The sequence below is a fragment of the Pelobates fuscus genome, chromosome 13 (genome assembly GCF_036172605.1).
Source record: "Pelobates fuscus isolate aPelFus1 chromosome 13, aPelFus1.pri, whole genome shotgun sequence".
Taxonomy (NCBI): Eukaryota; Metazoa; Chordata; class Amphibia; order Anura; family Pelobatidae; genus Pelobates; species Pelobates fuscus.
Window position 1 is genome coordinate 62,258,418 of NC_086329.1, and position 17,109 is coordinate 62,275,526.

At 39.5% G+C, this 17,109-nt stretch overlaps 1 protein-coding gene across 8 annotated transcripts in view; it reads left to right on the plus strand.

The window, feature by feature from the left end:
- The window catches only part of MTA1 (metastasis associated 1), a 170,243-nt gene that overhangs the window by 49,808 nt on the left and 103,326 nt on the right, over positions 1 to 17,109 (plus strand). For all 8 annotated transcript variants that reach the window (XM_063439103.1, XM_063439105.1, XM_063439104.1 and 5 more), the window contains one exon: positions 8,576 to 8,639. In XM_063439103.1, the coding sequence (XP_063295173.1) occupies positions 8,576 to 8,639 (64 nt within the window). The remainder of the gene's footprint in view (positions 1 to 8,575; positions 8,640 to 17,109) is intronic.

A 17,109-nucleotide genomic window follows, 5' to 3' on the forward strand; every position in this document is an offset into this window, starting at 1 on the left:
ACACACTGCATCCGCTACACACACACACAATTCCGCTACACACACACTGCATCCACTACACACACACTGCATCCACTACACACACATACACAGCTCCCCTGTCTAAACACACTGCATCCACTACACGTGGCATGTATATTTTGTGCATTTACCTTTAGAAATAGTTTTTTATTTTCCAAAATGGTAAATGTACAGAATATCGGCAAATTATATCGGCTATCGGCCTGAAAGTTCACAGAATATCGGTATCGGTATCGGCTCTAAAAAATCAATATCGGTCGATCCCTACTTTAAATACAGTATTTGGGCATATTGTATTTTATTGTGCGGCTACTGGCCCTTTAAGCACAGTGAATGGACTTACTGAAACTTTTTGGACACTTCCTCTTCCCTTCCCCCGGATCCATTGTTCTCCAGCAGGGTGTTGTCCCAGGGACACTGCCAGACCAGTGGGAACTGGTCTGAGCAGGAGAAGCCATGCTTGCAAGTGAAAACAAAGGACTTCGACCTAACTGTTAAACCCCTGAACCTATTCAAGTGAATTTTGGATATGTTTGTCCCCAAGTTATACTGGTTAAAATAATGTAAGTTTTATGTATGTATGATGTTAACTCAGAAAGTTATAAAAATGTATAATAAGTGTAACTTTTCAGCTTGGAGATAATTGAGTAGATACAGTAATTGACTCAATTATCTCCTAAGCAGAGGGGAGGAATAGGCTGGGTGTGTTTCTATTGTCCCATTGTGTCTGATTGGCTGCTGTACTTGCATTGTATGTGTTGTAATGTGTTTATTGGTTGTTCTGCAAAACCCTGTGGGCAGTACTATGTTTTGTGGATTGTGAATAAAAGAGGCTGTATGTGCCAGTACAGGGAGTTCCTGTTTAACCCTCAAAGTGAAGTGTCGTCTCATTATTGGGGGAGGATTTATTGTATGCTGTTCCAGTTTGACTGCTAGGAGTGTAAACCTATTTGCATGGTTTTTCCTATTCGGCTGTATACAGCATTCATATGCTTGAGAGTATTCATATGCTTCTCCGGTTTGGTGATTGTGGTGTCTGCCAGAGTGCTTGGAGTCCTCAGGAAACGCTAGTAGCATCCTTTAACGGAGGTACCCAGTCGGGGTGCCAGGTGATCCGTTACAATTGCTAATTATTGCAGGCAGTCCAATGATTCCTCATATGAAAGCATTGAAGGGGTTGTGCGCATGTGCAGCAATTTCAGTGCTGCACCAATCAGTCTCTCTTCACAGAAATGCGTTGACTGTTTCTCTATGGGGAACATTCAGCATTTTCATGCTGAGTCTGTAGGGATGGTCTGTTTGTCTCAGAACCACTAAGTTAAGCTAAAATAATATTATAAGTCTCATTTAATCCATCAACTGGTGTAGATGGATGGCTATGCACTGCAAAATATAATATTTAAACCATCACATTTGGTTATTGAATAACCGTTTTAAGTTTAAAAGTATGTGAAATAGGGGGGCGGGGCCTGACTGCTGAGCTAAGCAGACGTGCTTACAAAGAGCTCTGGCATAAAGGAGCCTAAATTCAGCTATAATTGACTAAAATCGTGAAAATTGCAGCTTTGCATAACTGTGGATTTTTGCTGAATCCAGTGGGAGCTCGTGGGTACCAGCTCCGTGATTTTTTTATCAAGATATCCCACACCTCACAAATGCTGCCTAAAGCAGACGGAGGCCTAAGGGACGGGGGAGACAGCCAATCTTCCGACCTGGGGGCCTCTCAGAGCAACAACTCTCCTGGCTCCCCGCATCCCCCCCCAGACCGGTGGGGGTTATCCCGGTCACTGCTGGGGAAGTCCAGATACCTACAGCAGGAGTCTCTTGTCGGAGCAAAGTACAGACTGAACCCAAAATGCCTGCTGAGCAATCTCCGCAATCTCGAGGGGAACAAGAGATCCAGACATGGAAAGACAGTTTTGAGATGCGGTTCGATCTTATATGCCAGGAATTCTGGAGGCCCTTGGAGCACAGAGCTACCCTTCGAGACTCACCTGCTACACCTGAGGTGACAGACGAAGCGACAGCCCATAGATCCGGCGCCGGTTTGAGACCCAATATGGCGGCAAGTTCACCCTGCCATCAGCCCCATCGCCAGAATCTTCAGACGGCAAAGCGTAAAGCAGCCCGACCATACCTGAACTCTGCCAAGCCGTCTCATCCCCGCTTCCCTAGGCAACGCTCTGGAGGAAAGCGAGTCTACACAAGCAAGCCGCTCTCCCGGATGGTGCATTCCAGGCAAAGCTCACAAGCACGAAGAACGACCGGAGGCCCGGAGCAGACTAGAGAACTCAGCTGCTTGTATACTGGCGAGGTTCAGCAACACGCAGGCACTAATGGCTGGTGGCAACCCCAAATACTACAAGGAGGACTCGGGTTTCCCAGCGATAACAGCCTGCCAATAACGGGCATCGGCTAAGCAGACTTGCACACAGATCTAGTCATGGCAAACTTTATTTTGGTAGCGAAAGGCAAGATTTTACTAGCTCACTTTTACTCCCATTTTATCAGATTTCCTGTGGTAGCCATCTTTTGCGCATAGTACCAGCACATGTTATTATTTTGACCTCCATCTATTTAAGATATATTTAAGGTGGCACAGCGGTACAACATTATCTTTAGCTCCAGTAGGAATCTTTAACCCCTTAACGACGAGTGACGGACGAGGTCCGTCACTCAGGGGAATGCGTTAATGACGAGTGACGGACCTCGTCCGTCACCCGTTAAAATTAACCCCAGATCGCCGCAATCGCGGCGATCGTGGGGTTAATGGTGCTCCGGTCTGCCTCTGCATTAGAGGCAGACCGGGAGCACCGGATCGGGCTGTCAGAGTACATGTGCCCGCTCTGACAGCATGTCTGAGCGGGCACATGTGCTCTCTATACTCACCTCCGCCTCCCTGCACTTCCGGGTTCTGTGTGAAGTGCAGGGAGACGGATCTTCAGTGATCCTGCCCCCTGGTGGAAAAAAAAATAGTAAAATTAAAATCCCACCCCCCTTTAACCCCCCTTTACCCATTTTAATAAAAAATTAACCCCTTCCCTGCCAATTGATCACTGACTACAGTGATCAATTGGCAGGGATTACATTTTACTAAGATCTGGTTTTTTTTTTTTAACCCCTGAGGGTTAATTCTTTTTTTTTTTAACCCTCAGGGGTTCAATTTATTTTATTAATTAATTTAAATATTTTAAAATTATAAATTTAGCTAGCTGGGGAGGGTGGAAGTTAGTGGGGAATTGGGGGATTTAGTATTACGCTAACTAGGGGTTAACGTTAAAAAAAGTTTCAAAAGTTAAAAAATTAAGTAAAAAAAAAAGTTTTAATAACATTTAAGTAAAAAATTAAAAAAATAAACCCTTTACCCAGTCCAAATAAAAATTAACCCCTTCCCTGCCAGTCTATCACTGCCTACAGTGATCAAAATACAGATCACAGTATTATACTGTTCTAATTTTTTTTTTTAACCCCTGACGATTAACTTTTATTTATTTTTTAACCCTCAGGGGTTAAATTTATTTAACTAATTTAAATATTGTATAATTAAATATTTTGCTAGCTGGGGTGGGTGGGAGTTATGGGAAAATGGGGAATTTACTGTTAGTGCTGCTTACTGCTAGTTAGGGGTTAACGTAAAAAAAAGCTTAGAAAAATGTTAAATCTGTAAAAAAAAGTTTTACGAAAGTTTAGGAAACTTTAAAAAAATGAATAATCAAAACAAAAGTTTAAAAAATAGTTTTAAAAAGTAAAAAAATACATTTAATAACGCTCATTACCACTACACCTGGTACAAGCTAGCGGAAAAATGATCCCACGCTAAGGTTCAAAATATGCCTTTTGAAATACCCTGGGATGTCTTCTTTAAGAAATGGTATGGCTTTATGGGGTATTTGGTTTATATAGCCTGGTAAAATACTCTAAAATGGGACATGGGCACAGCGTAAAAATTTAAAGTTTGAAAAAAAATGGAATGGCTGTGTCCCAAATGTTCCCCTCCGATGTCCACATATACCTAGCAAAGGTACATACGGGGGTATTTTTGTACTCAGCAGACATAGCTGAGCAAAATATGAAGTATTATACAGTGGTAGTACACATATGGTTTGCAAAATATACTGTGCAAACTCACTTTGTGTGTCAAAAAGGCAGAAAAAAAACGCTTATAACCACTACACCTGGTACACGCTAGCGGAAAAATGATCCCACGCTAAGGTTCAAAATATGCCTTTTGAAATACCCTGGGGTGTCTACTTTAATAAATGGTAGGCCTTTGTGGGGTAGTTTGAATTTAAAACCTGCAAAGATGCTTGGAAATTGCACATAGGCCCGGCGTCAAAATTCAAAGTTCGGTCAAAACTGATATGGCTTGGTCTCCTATATGGCACTGTAGCTTCACAAAATAGTGCCATAGACATACAATGGGGGTGTCCTTTTACTCAGAAGACTTAGCTGAGCATAATTTGGGGGGTTTGAACTTAGTGGCACACATGAAATATACAAAATGCCCAGCAAAAATGCAATCCGTATGTAAAAAAAAATGCACAAAATTATTTTTTACCACATACTTTGGCATGTAATGGTAAAAAAATGGGGGCATGTTAAGGCACAATATGCACCTTATGAGATACCCTGGAGTGTCTACTTTTACAAATGGTAGGCCTTTGTGGGGTTTTTTTGAACAGTCAAACTGTTATAATACCCCAAATGGAAGCATAGGCTCATTAAATCCGTCTCTCAAAATTCTACTGTGAATACTGAAAAGGACAGGTCTCCTATATGGCACTGTAGCTTCACGAAATAGTGCCAAAGACATACAATGGGGGTACCGTTGTACTCAGCAGAAGTAACTGAACACATAATAAAACTTTGTACAGGAATAGCACACACCAACTTTACAAAATACACATGAGAAGTTCTTTGTTATAAGTTTGTGTGCGAAAACCCCCAAAATACTAAATTTTACTCCAATATTTAGCAGAGGTTGGCGGTGAAATGGCTACGTAGAAAGTGTCAAAACAACCTTAGGTAAATAGCCTGTGGTGTCTACTTTATATAAATATATACTTTTGTGTGGCAATTTTGTTTTCTTTTATGGCTATTAGGCTTACAAGACAAACATACCAAATTCTAAAATCGCTCCACATAAAAAGTTTATTTTACTCCTTGTGCTTTGTGACCTGTAACTACCAAAAAAAAACTTAAAATCCCAGACACATTATATATTCTGTAATTCAGAACAACTAAATGAATTTATTTTTAATTACTTTCCTTAACCTGCACTAATTATGTACACATTATTATTGCAAAAACTGTAAAAAACCACACAAAAATTCATTTTTTTGCATATTTCTGTATTTTTTTTATAATAAATAAGCATTTATATATATATATATATATGTGTTACATCAAATTAAAGCCCTTTCTGTCCTTTAAAAAACGGTATATAATATGTGTCGGTGCAATAAATTAGTAAAATGCAAATTGCAGTTGAACGCAAATAGCAAAAAATGCAAAAAATGCCGTTGTCATTAAGTGAAAGACAAGCTTCTGAAGCTCTGTCCTTAAGGGGTTAATTTCGGTTTGTGATGTTGTTATGATTTACATTTTATTTTTAAAGTCAATCATACGCTCTGCCCAAAGAATATAATCATATAATACCATGCACTACCATGTAGAGTATGTATCTTAGGCTAAACCTCCTCCAGCTATGATATGCCTTAACCATGTTTATTATATTGGCTTTAAAACAGGGCTCCAACTCTGCAATGCCATGCGCTAATTAATCACTATGTATGTAGCCATGTAGCCTGCTATCCCATGACAACTGTTCAACGTAAGCATACTGTAATACAGCTAGAGTGGGCCATGCAGGCTCCCTGCCCGGGCTGCATTTCGCTGAGGTCACACCAGCCTATTTAACTGACATCCTCCCTACTGCTGTGGGTGTATTCGGGCTGAGATGGGCATGACAGTGCAACCATAATTTTACACCCTGTTAGTCTCCCACGCGCCCACACCGACCACGGTGCTCAGCGGCTACCCTGCTGAAAAATAAACCACGGTTTAGCATGTTACTTTCTCTTTATCTTGATTTTATCATAATCTACTACGTTAATGTCAATCTATATAGTATATCTCAAGGAACCCTACAATTTTCCTGTTAACAGTAATAGTAACAATTATAGTATTCAGTTATATTATTCAAGGGGGTGAGATATGGAAACATGTTGTGGTACAACAGACTCTGGTACTAGAACACTAGGTGGTTGTGTGTCAGTCTACTCCAATATAATATAATATGGCCCAGTTTAAAGGGAAATGAGAATAGAGTAAGGTATATTAAAGGACCACTCTAGGCACCCAGACCACTTCAGCTTAATGAAGTGGTCTGGGTGCCAGGTCCAGCTAGCTTTTACCCTTTTTTTTATAAACATAGCAGTTTCAGAGAAACTGCTATGTTTATTCTGAGGGTTAAGCCAGCCTCCAGAGCCTCTAGTGGCTGTCTCACTGACAGCCGCTAGAGGCGCTTGCGTGCTTCTCACTGTGAAAATCACAGTGAGAGCACGCAAGCGTCCATAGGAAAGCATTATGAATGCTTTCCTATGCGACCGGCTGAATGCGAGCGCGGCTCCTGCCGCGCATGCGCATTCAGCCGATGACGTCGCGAGGAAGAAGAGAAGGAGGAGTAGAGCTCCCCGCCCGGCGCTGGAGAAAGAGGTAAGTTTAACCCCTTCCTCCCCCCAGAGCCCGGCGGGAGTGGGTCCCTGAGGGTGGGGGCACCCTCAGGGCACTCTAGTGCCAGGAAAACGAGTATGTTTTCCTGGCACTAGAGTGGTCATTTAAGCAAAAGTAAATTGTATTAAAACATTGCTGCTGGCATTTGGCACTGTATGAACAGCCAGGTATGTATGAGGAGAGTGACTCTGGCTGAAAATCTCTGCTACTTGCCAGCACTGATTACCATAGTCTTGTTTCTTTGGGATGATGTCTCTGCTTGCACAGGGGTTGATAGTCCCAAGTTTGTTTAGAAAAGTCTGAGTTGTCTGATGAGGTCAGCAGGAGGCTCTCACCCCCCTTGTCAACTAGAAGGGAACCCTCCAACAGAACTATCTCTGAGCCTTCTGACTACCGGTTCCAGTTTCCATTTTTGCTGCTAGGACTGAGCACAGGATGTCGGCATATATGGCTACTGTGTGACCTTTGTGGCGTGTAGTCATCCCTAGTGGTTTATAAACGCTGACCTCACTGCTACGTCTCGGGTTATGGCAATGGTGCCTCTGGGTGCTCCCTCTGGTGCTGCAGCTGATTTTCGTACTCTGAACGCTGAGGTGATCTGGGGACGATCATGGCCTCCTTAATGCCCATAGAGGATAGGAGTTTGTGGACATATTGCAGGATTCCTCTGAGGCGGTGGTTATGGTGCTTCTCCATTGTGATGACAGTGCGGTTATGCCTCTGTACCTGGGAGGTAAGGCCCTCTATCTGACTGTGGGTGTCTTGGAGGTTATTTTTTTTTACATAGTTACATAGCTGAAAAGAGACTTGCGTCCATCAAGTTCAGCCTTCCTCACATATGTTGTTGCTGTTGATCCAAAAGAAGGCAAAAAACCTAGTCTAAAGCGCTTTCAATTTTGCCACAAACTAGGACAAAATTCCTTCTTGACCCCAAAATAGCAGTCAGTTGTCTCCTTGGATCAAGCAGCTATTACCCCACTAATTAGAAATGATATCCCTGTATGTTATGTTTTTGTAAGTATTTATCCAATTGCAGTTTAAACATCTGTAGGGACTCTGACAAGTTTTTTTTTTTTTTTTTTTCTCTGGAGACTTCTCTTGTCTCTTTCACTTGACTGTGAACCAATCCTATTTCACACTGGACAACTTGTAGATCCTCTTTCCAGACCTGCCGGAGGTCCGTGAGGAGCTTCCTGATATCCCTTTTCGTCGATGGTGACGAGTCTTGCTTCGACTCTGATGTGGGAAATATGTCTCCGGATCGTGGGGAGGTAAGAGGGACTTCATCCTCTTGCGAGGCCTCCGATGCCTGGGAGTCGCACTGGGCCTCAGGCGCCATCTTAGGTGGCTGCTGCGGTGCTGGCCTCTTCAAAAGAGAGCCGTATGTCCGGCAGACAGGGAGCTTTTTTTTTTTTTTTTTTTTTTCGCCCCATGGCTTCTGGATATTGAGGGGGTAAGTTTACGGTCTGCAAAGCTGGAAAAAAATTGGGGCTTGAGACGTTTTTTGTTAGGTCTTTATGGAGCCCAACAGCTAGACTTCGGGTCATTTACTCTGTCGGCCACGCCTAACCCTCATGTAAGCGTTTTAAACCCAAGGGAATGGACAATATTTTGTAACTGTGTGTTCTTATTATTCTATTGGGCATTATTCTTTAGGTCCACCAAACTATTAGAAAAAGTTTTAAAATAAAGTTTAACTTACCTGAAAGCCATTGGAGATTGGAGTAACTCTTTTAACACATTTAAGTAACTGATAGTGAGGTAGAGCTAAATTACACATTTTGCTTATTTGTTTAACACAGTCTTCTTTTTCTTTCAGAGGTAAATGCAGTGTTACTCTCTTAAATGAGACGGAATCCCTGAAGTCTTACTTGGAACGAGAGGTATAGTAAATTTATTAATCTATGCTAATATGAACTAAGCATAAACACAAAATTCACGATAAACTACTCCATGTTTTTGCTTTGTCAGACTCTCTGCCTAGGAAAAGTAGTGAATTGTTAAAACCATAGTTTGCATATATTGAACAGGTCTGTTCTGCGTTGAACCACTTCTTTGCCTCATCTACTCATGTTAATCTATTATATATACACACATAGAGGTGCAATAAATACTAATTTCTTGGGGACACTTTCCAAGTATATTAAATCCTCCATTTATGTTATTTTTCTTAATATGGCCAATAACCGCTTTAAAAGTCCCTTATTGTTGGAACATTGGTCAATCCTCACCGCTACCAGAGATTTATTAATATCTTCCTATTCTTTCTACTTACTTAGAATTGCTTAATGACATTTTAAAAACCATTGAAGCCCATCAAGTACAACCTTTAACACATCTGTTACTGATGTTTGACCAAAACACACACAAATTCCACTTTGAAGTGAGTTACAATTTTGCCACGATTTCAATTCAATAATGAATATCCTGTTTTGCTCCGCCAAAAAGATATATAGATGTGATGTTTATCCGTCTGAAACACTTGTGTGTTTTTTTTCCTTAAACACAAGTTTTCTAGCCTTTCTTAAATAAAATCTTCCATTGTCTTTATTTTGTAGTGAACCCACTACCTTCAATATATGAAGCAGAGTTTTACTATTGATTTTACATTTAAAAAAAATAATTAATCCAGTGAATTTAAAACCTCCTTTATGTATGAAAAGTCTTATTGACATTGTTCATTGTTGCCTAGTCTGTTGTCAATAACTATTCCCAAATAATTATCATTCATGGTTTTCCCTAACTTGGTACCATTTAGGGTATACGTTCCTTGTGCACTCCTCACACCAAAATGTATAACTTTGCATTCATTAACGTTAAAACTCATCTTCCCTTTGGTTGCTCTGTCCTCCAATTTATCTGAATCCATCTGTAGCACCGTAATATCCTGCTCACACTGTTACCTTACTTAGGTTTGTGTCTTCTGCAATCACTGACATCTGACTTTTAATGCTAATTGCAGGGCTTGACAAACTTGCTTGAATTCTAGGAGCCAGATTTTTCAATGTCAAAAATACAATTATTAAAGGGACACTATAGTTACCAGAATCACTACAGCTTAATGTAGTTGTTCTGAAGTCTATATACTGTCCCTGCACGCTTTTCAATGTAAAAACTGACTTGTCAGACTAAAGGCATGGTTTACATTGCTGTCTCGTAACACCTCTTGTGACAGTCACTCAGATGGCCTCTAGAAGTGCTTCCCAGGTCAGTGCTGCACAGTGTGCAGCACCTACATTTATGCTTCCCATGGGGCTTCATTGATTCAATGCATCTCTATGAGAAGATGATGATTGCGCAGCATGGTGTTTTGCTACACATGCGCAATAGTCTCCCATGTGATTGGAGGTGGGCAGGTCACCTAAACATACACACTCGCTGACAGACAGACACACTGATTTGACACACACACACTCACTGACACACACTCGTAAATCATTACTTTTAATGATGCCCGATTTACGGCCGGAAACTGCTTAAATCTGCCGAAAATCGGCAATAGTGACTTGTCAGGTCCTCGGTCCATGACAGAGAACCCGACATTGGGAGGGGGCTCGGCGACTTGCCTTGTGGCCGCCAGGTGCGAGGGAGAGAGCCAGTACAGTCTGCCACTGTCAGTCCTGTGCTCTGCTCCTAGGCGCTGCCATCTTGCAGCTGGGTAACGTGTCTGTGACAGGACCGCGCACCACCGCTGCGCTACTGTCTACCCGGAAGTGACGTGTGAGCAGTGGGAAAACCTGTGGCAAACACAGTCACACCGCGAGCGGTAAGTTACAACCCGGTGGCCGGACAGCTCATAAATTAACTTATTATATTCTGCCCGTACCTGCCAATCTGCCCAGACTGCTGATGAAGTGATTTGTCCTAATACCCAGTCCACTCCTGCATTTCTAAATCTGCTGAGTGCTGACCGATTTCAAAATGACCAGATCCTTGGGAGTTGGGACCTATTTTTTTTCTGGGCAGTTCTTAAAAATGCAGGATATGGAATCTGTCATGTTGTAGTTGTACACAGATTAACAGACATTAAATAAATTTACTAGAAAATCATCATCATTTAATGCAATCTAAAGCTAATTGGAATCTAAATAGCACAAATAAATCATTAGATAAAGGGAAACAAATATTTTAAAAGCATTTAAGGAAAAAAGTAATTTTTGTTTCTGGCCAAGGGCATCCTTAATTTTCGGTTTCGGACCATAATTTTCATTTCTGTGCATCTCTACATGCATCCCCTATTAAGGATTAGTGTGTACGGGTTGTAGAAAATACCCCTCTCTGTCTCAGAGATTTTTACCTTTTAGACAGCAAGGTGAACTGGTGGTGTAGAACTTATTATAGAGGTTTTAACTTGATGTGGCAGGTGAACCTACCCTGCTATATTGGATTTTTATGCAAATATATTAATATATCATTGCCAATCCTAAAAATAAAAAAAAAGTTGTAAATATGTAATTCATATCTATATTCATTCTTCTGTTCTCCCTGTCCCTGTTTATGTAAAGTTTGAATGTTTATGTACTTGAAATTATTTATGTCCTGAATTAAATGATCACTATAGGGTCAGGAGCACAAACATCTATTCCTGACCCTATAGTGCTAAACCCACCATATAGGTGGCTTTCTCTGAAAAGGCAGTGTTTACATGAAAATGCCTGAAGGGAGCGATTATACTCAGCAGAACAACTACATTAAGCTGTAGTTGTTCTGGTGACAATAGTGTCCCTTTAAAGTCAACGTGAATAGCACGCTGAATTCTGGATCTATTTTTTTTTTATTGGAGTGACAATGAAAAACTCCAGTTATTTAAATGTGTGTAGGGATTTGAGATAGTACGCAAGTAACTTTTTTTCCGTTGTGGCTGACATGATTACCTCCAAGAAAGTTGCATTGTGAATGAACACAGTCTCTTAGTAACACAGGGTACAAAGAATGTTTATTTCTGTCTGACAGATAAATAGGTGTGCGTATAATCGGACTTTTGTTCAGAATTATTGTTTGTGTGTGTGTGTGTTTGTGTAATGTAATTACCTCCCTGTGCGCTGCCTAACTTACAAGGGACACTTGGGTTTCCTTTTTTATTAATCCTTATTAAAAACCTGTTTGCTCCTTCATTGCAAGTTAACCCCTTCCTGACCGGTGACGTAAATTTTCCGTCAACCTTGTCCTTCAGTTAAGGACCGTTGACGGAAAATTTCCGTCATTTCCTAAAGTTAACCCGCGATCGCGGGGTTAACGGTGCTCCGGTCTGCCTCTGTATTAGAGGCAGACCGGGAGCACCCGATCGGGCTGCCCCAGCACCGGTGCTCGCTCTGACAGCATGTCAGAGCGAGCACATGTGCTCCACATACTCACCTTCCGCCTCCCTGCACTTCCGGGTTCTGTGTGAAGTGCAGGGAGACGGATCTTCACTGATCCTGCCTCCTGGTGTAAAAAAAAAAAAACAATTAAGTTAAATCCCACCCACCCTTTCCCCTGTTTTAATAAAATTAACCCCTTCCCTGCCAATTGATCACTGACTACAGTGAGCAATTGGTAGGGTATACATTTTAATGTCATCTGATTTTTTTTTTTTTTTTTTAACCCCTGAGGGTTAATTATTTTTTTTTAACCCTCAGGGGTTAAATTTATTGTATTAATTAATTTAAATATTTAAAAATTATATATCTAGCTAGCTGGGATGGGTGGAATTTAGTGGGGAATTGGGGAATTTGGTGTTAGGCTAACTAGGGGTTAACGTTAAATTTTTTTTTTTTTAAATAAGCTTTAAAAAGGTAAAAAATTATATATTTTTTTAACTGTTTTAGTAATGTTTCGGTAAAAAAAAAATACCACCCCCCCTTTACCCAGTCTAAATAAAAATTAACCCCTTCCCTGCCAGTTGATCACTGCCTACAGTGATCAACATACAGATCGCAGTATTATACTGTGATCTAATTTTTTTTTAACCCCTGAGGATTAGCTTTTATTATTTATTTTTTTAACCCTTAGGGGTTCAATTTATTTAATTTAAATATTTTATAATTATATATTTTGCTAGCTGGGGTGGGTGGGAGTTATGGGAAAATGGGGAATTTACTGTTAGTGCTGCTTACTGCTAGTTAGGGGTTAACGGTAAAAGAAAAGTTTAGAAAAAAGTGTAAAAAAGTTAAGAAAATGTAAAACATTTAATAAGTAAAAAAAAAAAAGTTTAAAAATGGGTTTTACAAAGTAAAAAAATACATAAAAAAATGCTCATTACCACTACACCTGGTACAAGCTAGCGGAAAAATGATCCCACGCTAAGGTTCAAAATATGCCTTTTGAATTACTCTGGGATGTCTTCTTTAAGAAATGGCATGCCTTTATGGAGTAATTGGATTATATAGCCTTGTAAAATACTCTAAAATGGGACATGGACACAGCGTAAAAATTCAAAGTTTGGAAAAAAAATGTAATGGCTATGTCTCAAATGTGCCCCTTCAATGTCCACATATACCTGGCAAAGGTACATACGGGGGTATTGCTGTACTCAGCCGACATAGTTGAGCAACATATGAAGTATTATACAGTCGTAGTACACATAAGGTTTGAAAAATATACTGCGCAAACTCACTTTGTGTGTCAAAAAGGCAGAAAAAATGCGTATTACCACTACACTTGGTACAAGCTAGCGGAAAAATGATCCCATGCTAAGGTTCAAAATATGCCTTTTGAATTGCCCTGGGATGTCTTCTTTAAGAAATGGTATGCCTTTATAGTGTAGTTGTAATATGTAGCCTGCTCAAGTGCTCCAAAGTGGGACACGGACGCATCAAAACCCTCCATGAAAATTCACACTTAAAAAACGTAACTTGTTATGTCTCTTTTACAGCAGTGTAACTTCACAAAATAGTGTCTAGGTCATACATTGGGCATATTGTTTTACTCAGAAGGCTTAGCTAAGCATAATTTGGGGGTTTGAACTTAGTGGCCCATATGAAATGTACAAAATGCCCAGCAAAAATGTAATCCATATGTAAAAAATGCCCAAAATTATATTTTACCACATACTTTAGCATATATTGGTGGAAAAATGGGGGCATGTTAAAGCACAATATGCACCATATGAGATACCCTGATGTGTCTACTTTTACAAATGGTAGGCCTTTGTGAGGTTTTTTTGAACAGTCAAACTGCTATAATACCCCAAATTGAAGCATAGGCCCATTAAATCCGCCTCTCAAAATTCTACTGTAAATGTTGAAACGGACAGGTCTCCTATATGGCACTGTAGCTTCACGAAATAGTGCCAAAGACATACAATGGGGGTACCGTTGTACTCAGCAGAAGTAACTGAACACATAATAAAACTTTGTACAGGAATAGCACACACCAACTTTACAAAATACACATGAGAAGTTCTTTGTTATAAGTTTGTGTGCCAAAAAACCCAAAATACTAAATTTTACTCCAATATTTAGCAGAGATTGGCGGTGAAATGGCTACTTAGAAAGTGTCAAAACAACCTTAGGACAATAGCCTGTGATGTCTACTTTATATAAATATATACTTTTGTGTGGCAATTTTGTTTTATTTTATGGCTATTAAGCTTACAAGACAAACATACCAAATTCTAAAAACGCTCCATATTAAATTTATTTTACTCCTTGTGCTTTGTGACCTGTAACTACCAAAAAAAAATGAAAATCCCAGACACATATATTCTGTAAATAAGAACTAAATGAATTTATTTTTAATTACTTTCTTTAACCTGCACTAATTAGGCACACATTATTATTGCAAAAACTGTACAAAAAACACAATTTTTTCCCTTTTTTTTCATGTTTTTGTATTTTTTTATAATAAATAAGCATTTATATATATATATATATATATGTTACATCAAATTAAAGCCCTTTCTGTCCTCTAAAAAACAGTATATAATATGCGTCGGTGCAATAAACAAGAGAGATGCAAATTGAAGTTGACCGCATACAGCAAGAAAATGCAAAAATTGCTTGTGTCATTAAGCGTAAGACAAGCTTCTGAAGCTGTGTCCTTAAGGGGTTAATATATCACGGGTGGACTTTGGGGCATCTAATATTGATCTGAGCTGTTAATCTGTTGCTTGTTGCTAAATACACAAAGGAGACAGCCATTTCTCCTGTAGCATGGGTGGGTCAATATACCCAAATTCTGTAGTTGGGAAGATGTATATCATCATTTATTACATAGCTGGCTGTCATAAGATACTCACTTGCATTTCATATCTTCAACATGCACTGTGGCATATATGTATGGTGGCAACGATAAGGTTAATATGTGAGGTAGTTTAGAAGGTTGAAATCTGTTGCTAGGCAGATTTAGGCAGTTAGTAAAGCAATTGTAGATGCCAGTGCTGTTGCTAGGAGACTCGAGTTTGCCTGAGATAGGAAACAGGTGGTGAGCTGCAAAATGGTGGGAAACTGGGAAACCATATAAGCAGAGTTTCAGATAAAATCCTGTCAGCCTGCTAAGTGGACATGAAGAGTGGCATGGACGAATCCCTCACTTCTGCAGAGCTTATTGGATCATTGGCTGTGGAAAATCTGATGCCTTAGCTGACAGATCCTGAAATCACCAAGTAGGGAGACCTAGTTGAAGAGGAGCCTCAAGCAGCTGCCTTACCTCATGGACCTTTAGAATGTGTCGAATCATAGAGCTGCCACATGAGAATGAAGGTGGCCTAAAGTCCTCCTCATAGAATGAGCATGCATGCGAGAAGTGGAGCGCTACCTGCTTGCAAGAACTTGGAAAACATGCTGTAATACCAGTTGCAATGAGCTGCTATAATAGACTTGCAGTAGGTTCCTGTCAGGGAGGAGATCAAATTTTCAACAAATGGACTCCAGTGTGGTTGGAAAACCTTCATCTATAAATGTTATGTACCAATGCATACATAAACATAGGTAGACTGTTTTTTGTTAATCCTCATTTTGCTAATTTCCATCCATTTCCTCTTGGTTTAATTTTGAGAGCCTGGGTCTTCTGAGTTAATCCATATTTTAATTTATCAATTGCATTTATCATTAAATTATGAATTGTATAATGACTGTCCAGTGTCTTCAGCCTTTTTTATGATGCACTTAGCTGGGTTGGTAGCTTTGGACTTGGTAAACTGATGGCAGAGGTGGACATTGAGTCAGGTTTTTAGACTGTTGCTGGTTTAACTAGGATGTTTTAATCGCAAGTGGAGCAGTATCATATATATGGTGGTAATATAAGATGTATTCAACCATAATTTCTGAATCCTCCAGTAGGTGGCACTTAGTCAATACACATGAAAAAAAAAAAAGGAAATAACAGTATAGATCGTTTTCAAATATTTTATGTGGTATACCACTATTGGTAATAATCAAGTTGTGTGTGTGTGTATATATATGTGTGTGTGTGTGTGTGTGTGTATGTGTATATATATATATATATATATATATATATATATATATATATATATAATGTTAAATATACATGTGTTAAATTGCTTCTATAAGAAGCAGAGGTTATGTATATTCACAATACAAGTTTATTGTGCATATTATGTAGATATAGCAGGTAACAAAAAACATAAATGTAATACAATTAAAATGAAGATAAATAAAAAAGCTGCCTCTTACGAGAACAGATGGTGAGTAACCACGGCATATACTGGTACTCCTGAACAAGCTCAGTACAGTCAATGGCGGGCGTCTTCTGTGTTTGGAATAAAATCCTTGGGGAAACTCTCTCGACAAGGTTCTCAGTTCCCGCCGTGCGGTTCTAATTGACAAGATCCACCCCCTCCGAATGATGTCTACGCGTTTTACTGTTAGATGACGACTTCCTCAGGATGTATTGATAATTAATAAAGTCTCAAACTCCACCACCCTATATACCTTGCCACAATATGTGCAGGGCACCCCCATCTCCTTATATATGTTTTTATTGCTCTATGAATGCATACAAGCCTTATACTCCTTGCTTTTCTTTCCCGTTTGAATAGGAATGGGAAGCCAAAGATTTTCTAATTCTCTTGTACTCCATGAATGTTTGTACTCCATTTTCTATATCTTTAACTAATTTTAATGTATTTCATTCATTTTTTTTTTATGCATGATCACTTAAAGAAATGTTCAATACCTTGGATTAGCGATTTCAAAATGGTTGCTCTTTTAATGTATGTACAGGTACATCTATTTCCCCTAAAATAGGGTGTTTTAAAAATATATTTTTGGACTGGACTAGTCCACTATCTTTCATGTTTAGCCAAGATATAAAACTCTATAAATTAGAAATGTCGGTTTATATTTTTATCTATATATGAAATGCTGCTTTCTGTTTTTAGTTTCCATTTATATATGGAACGTTCCAAGTTAT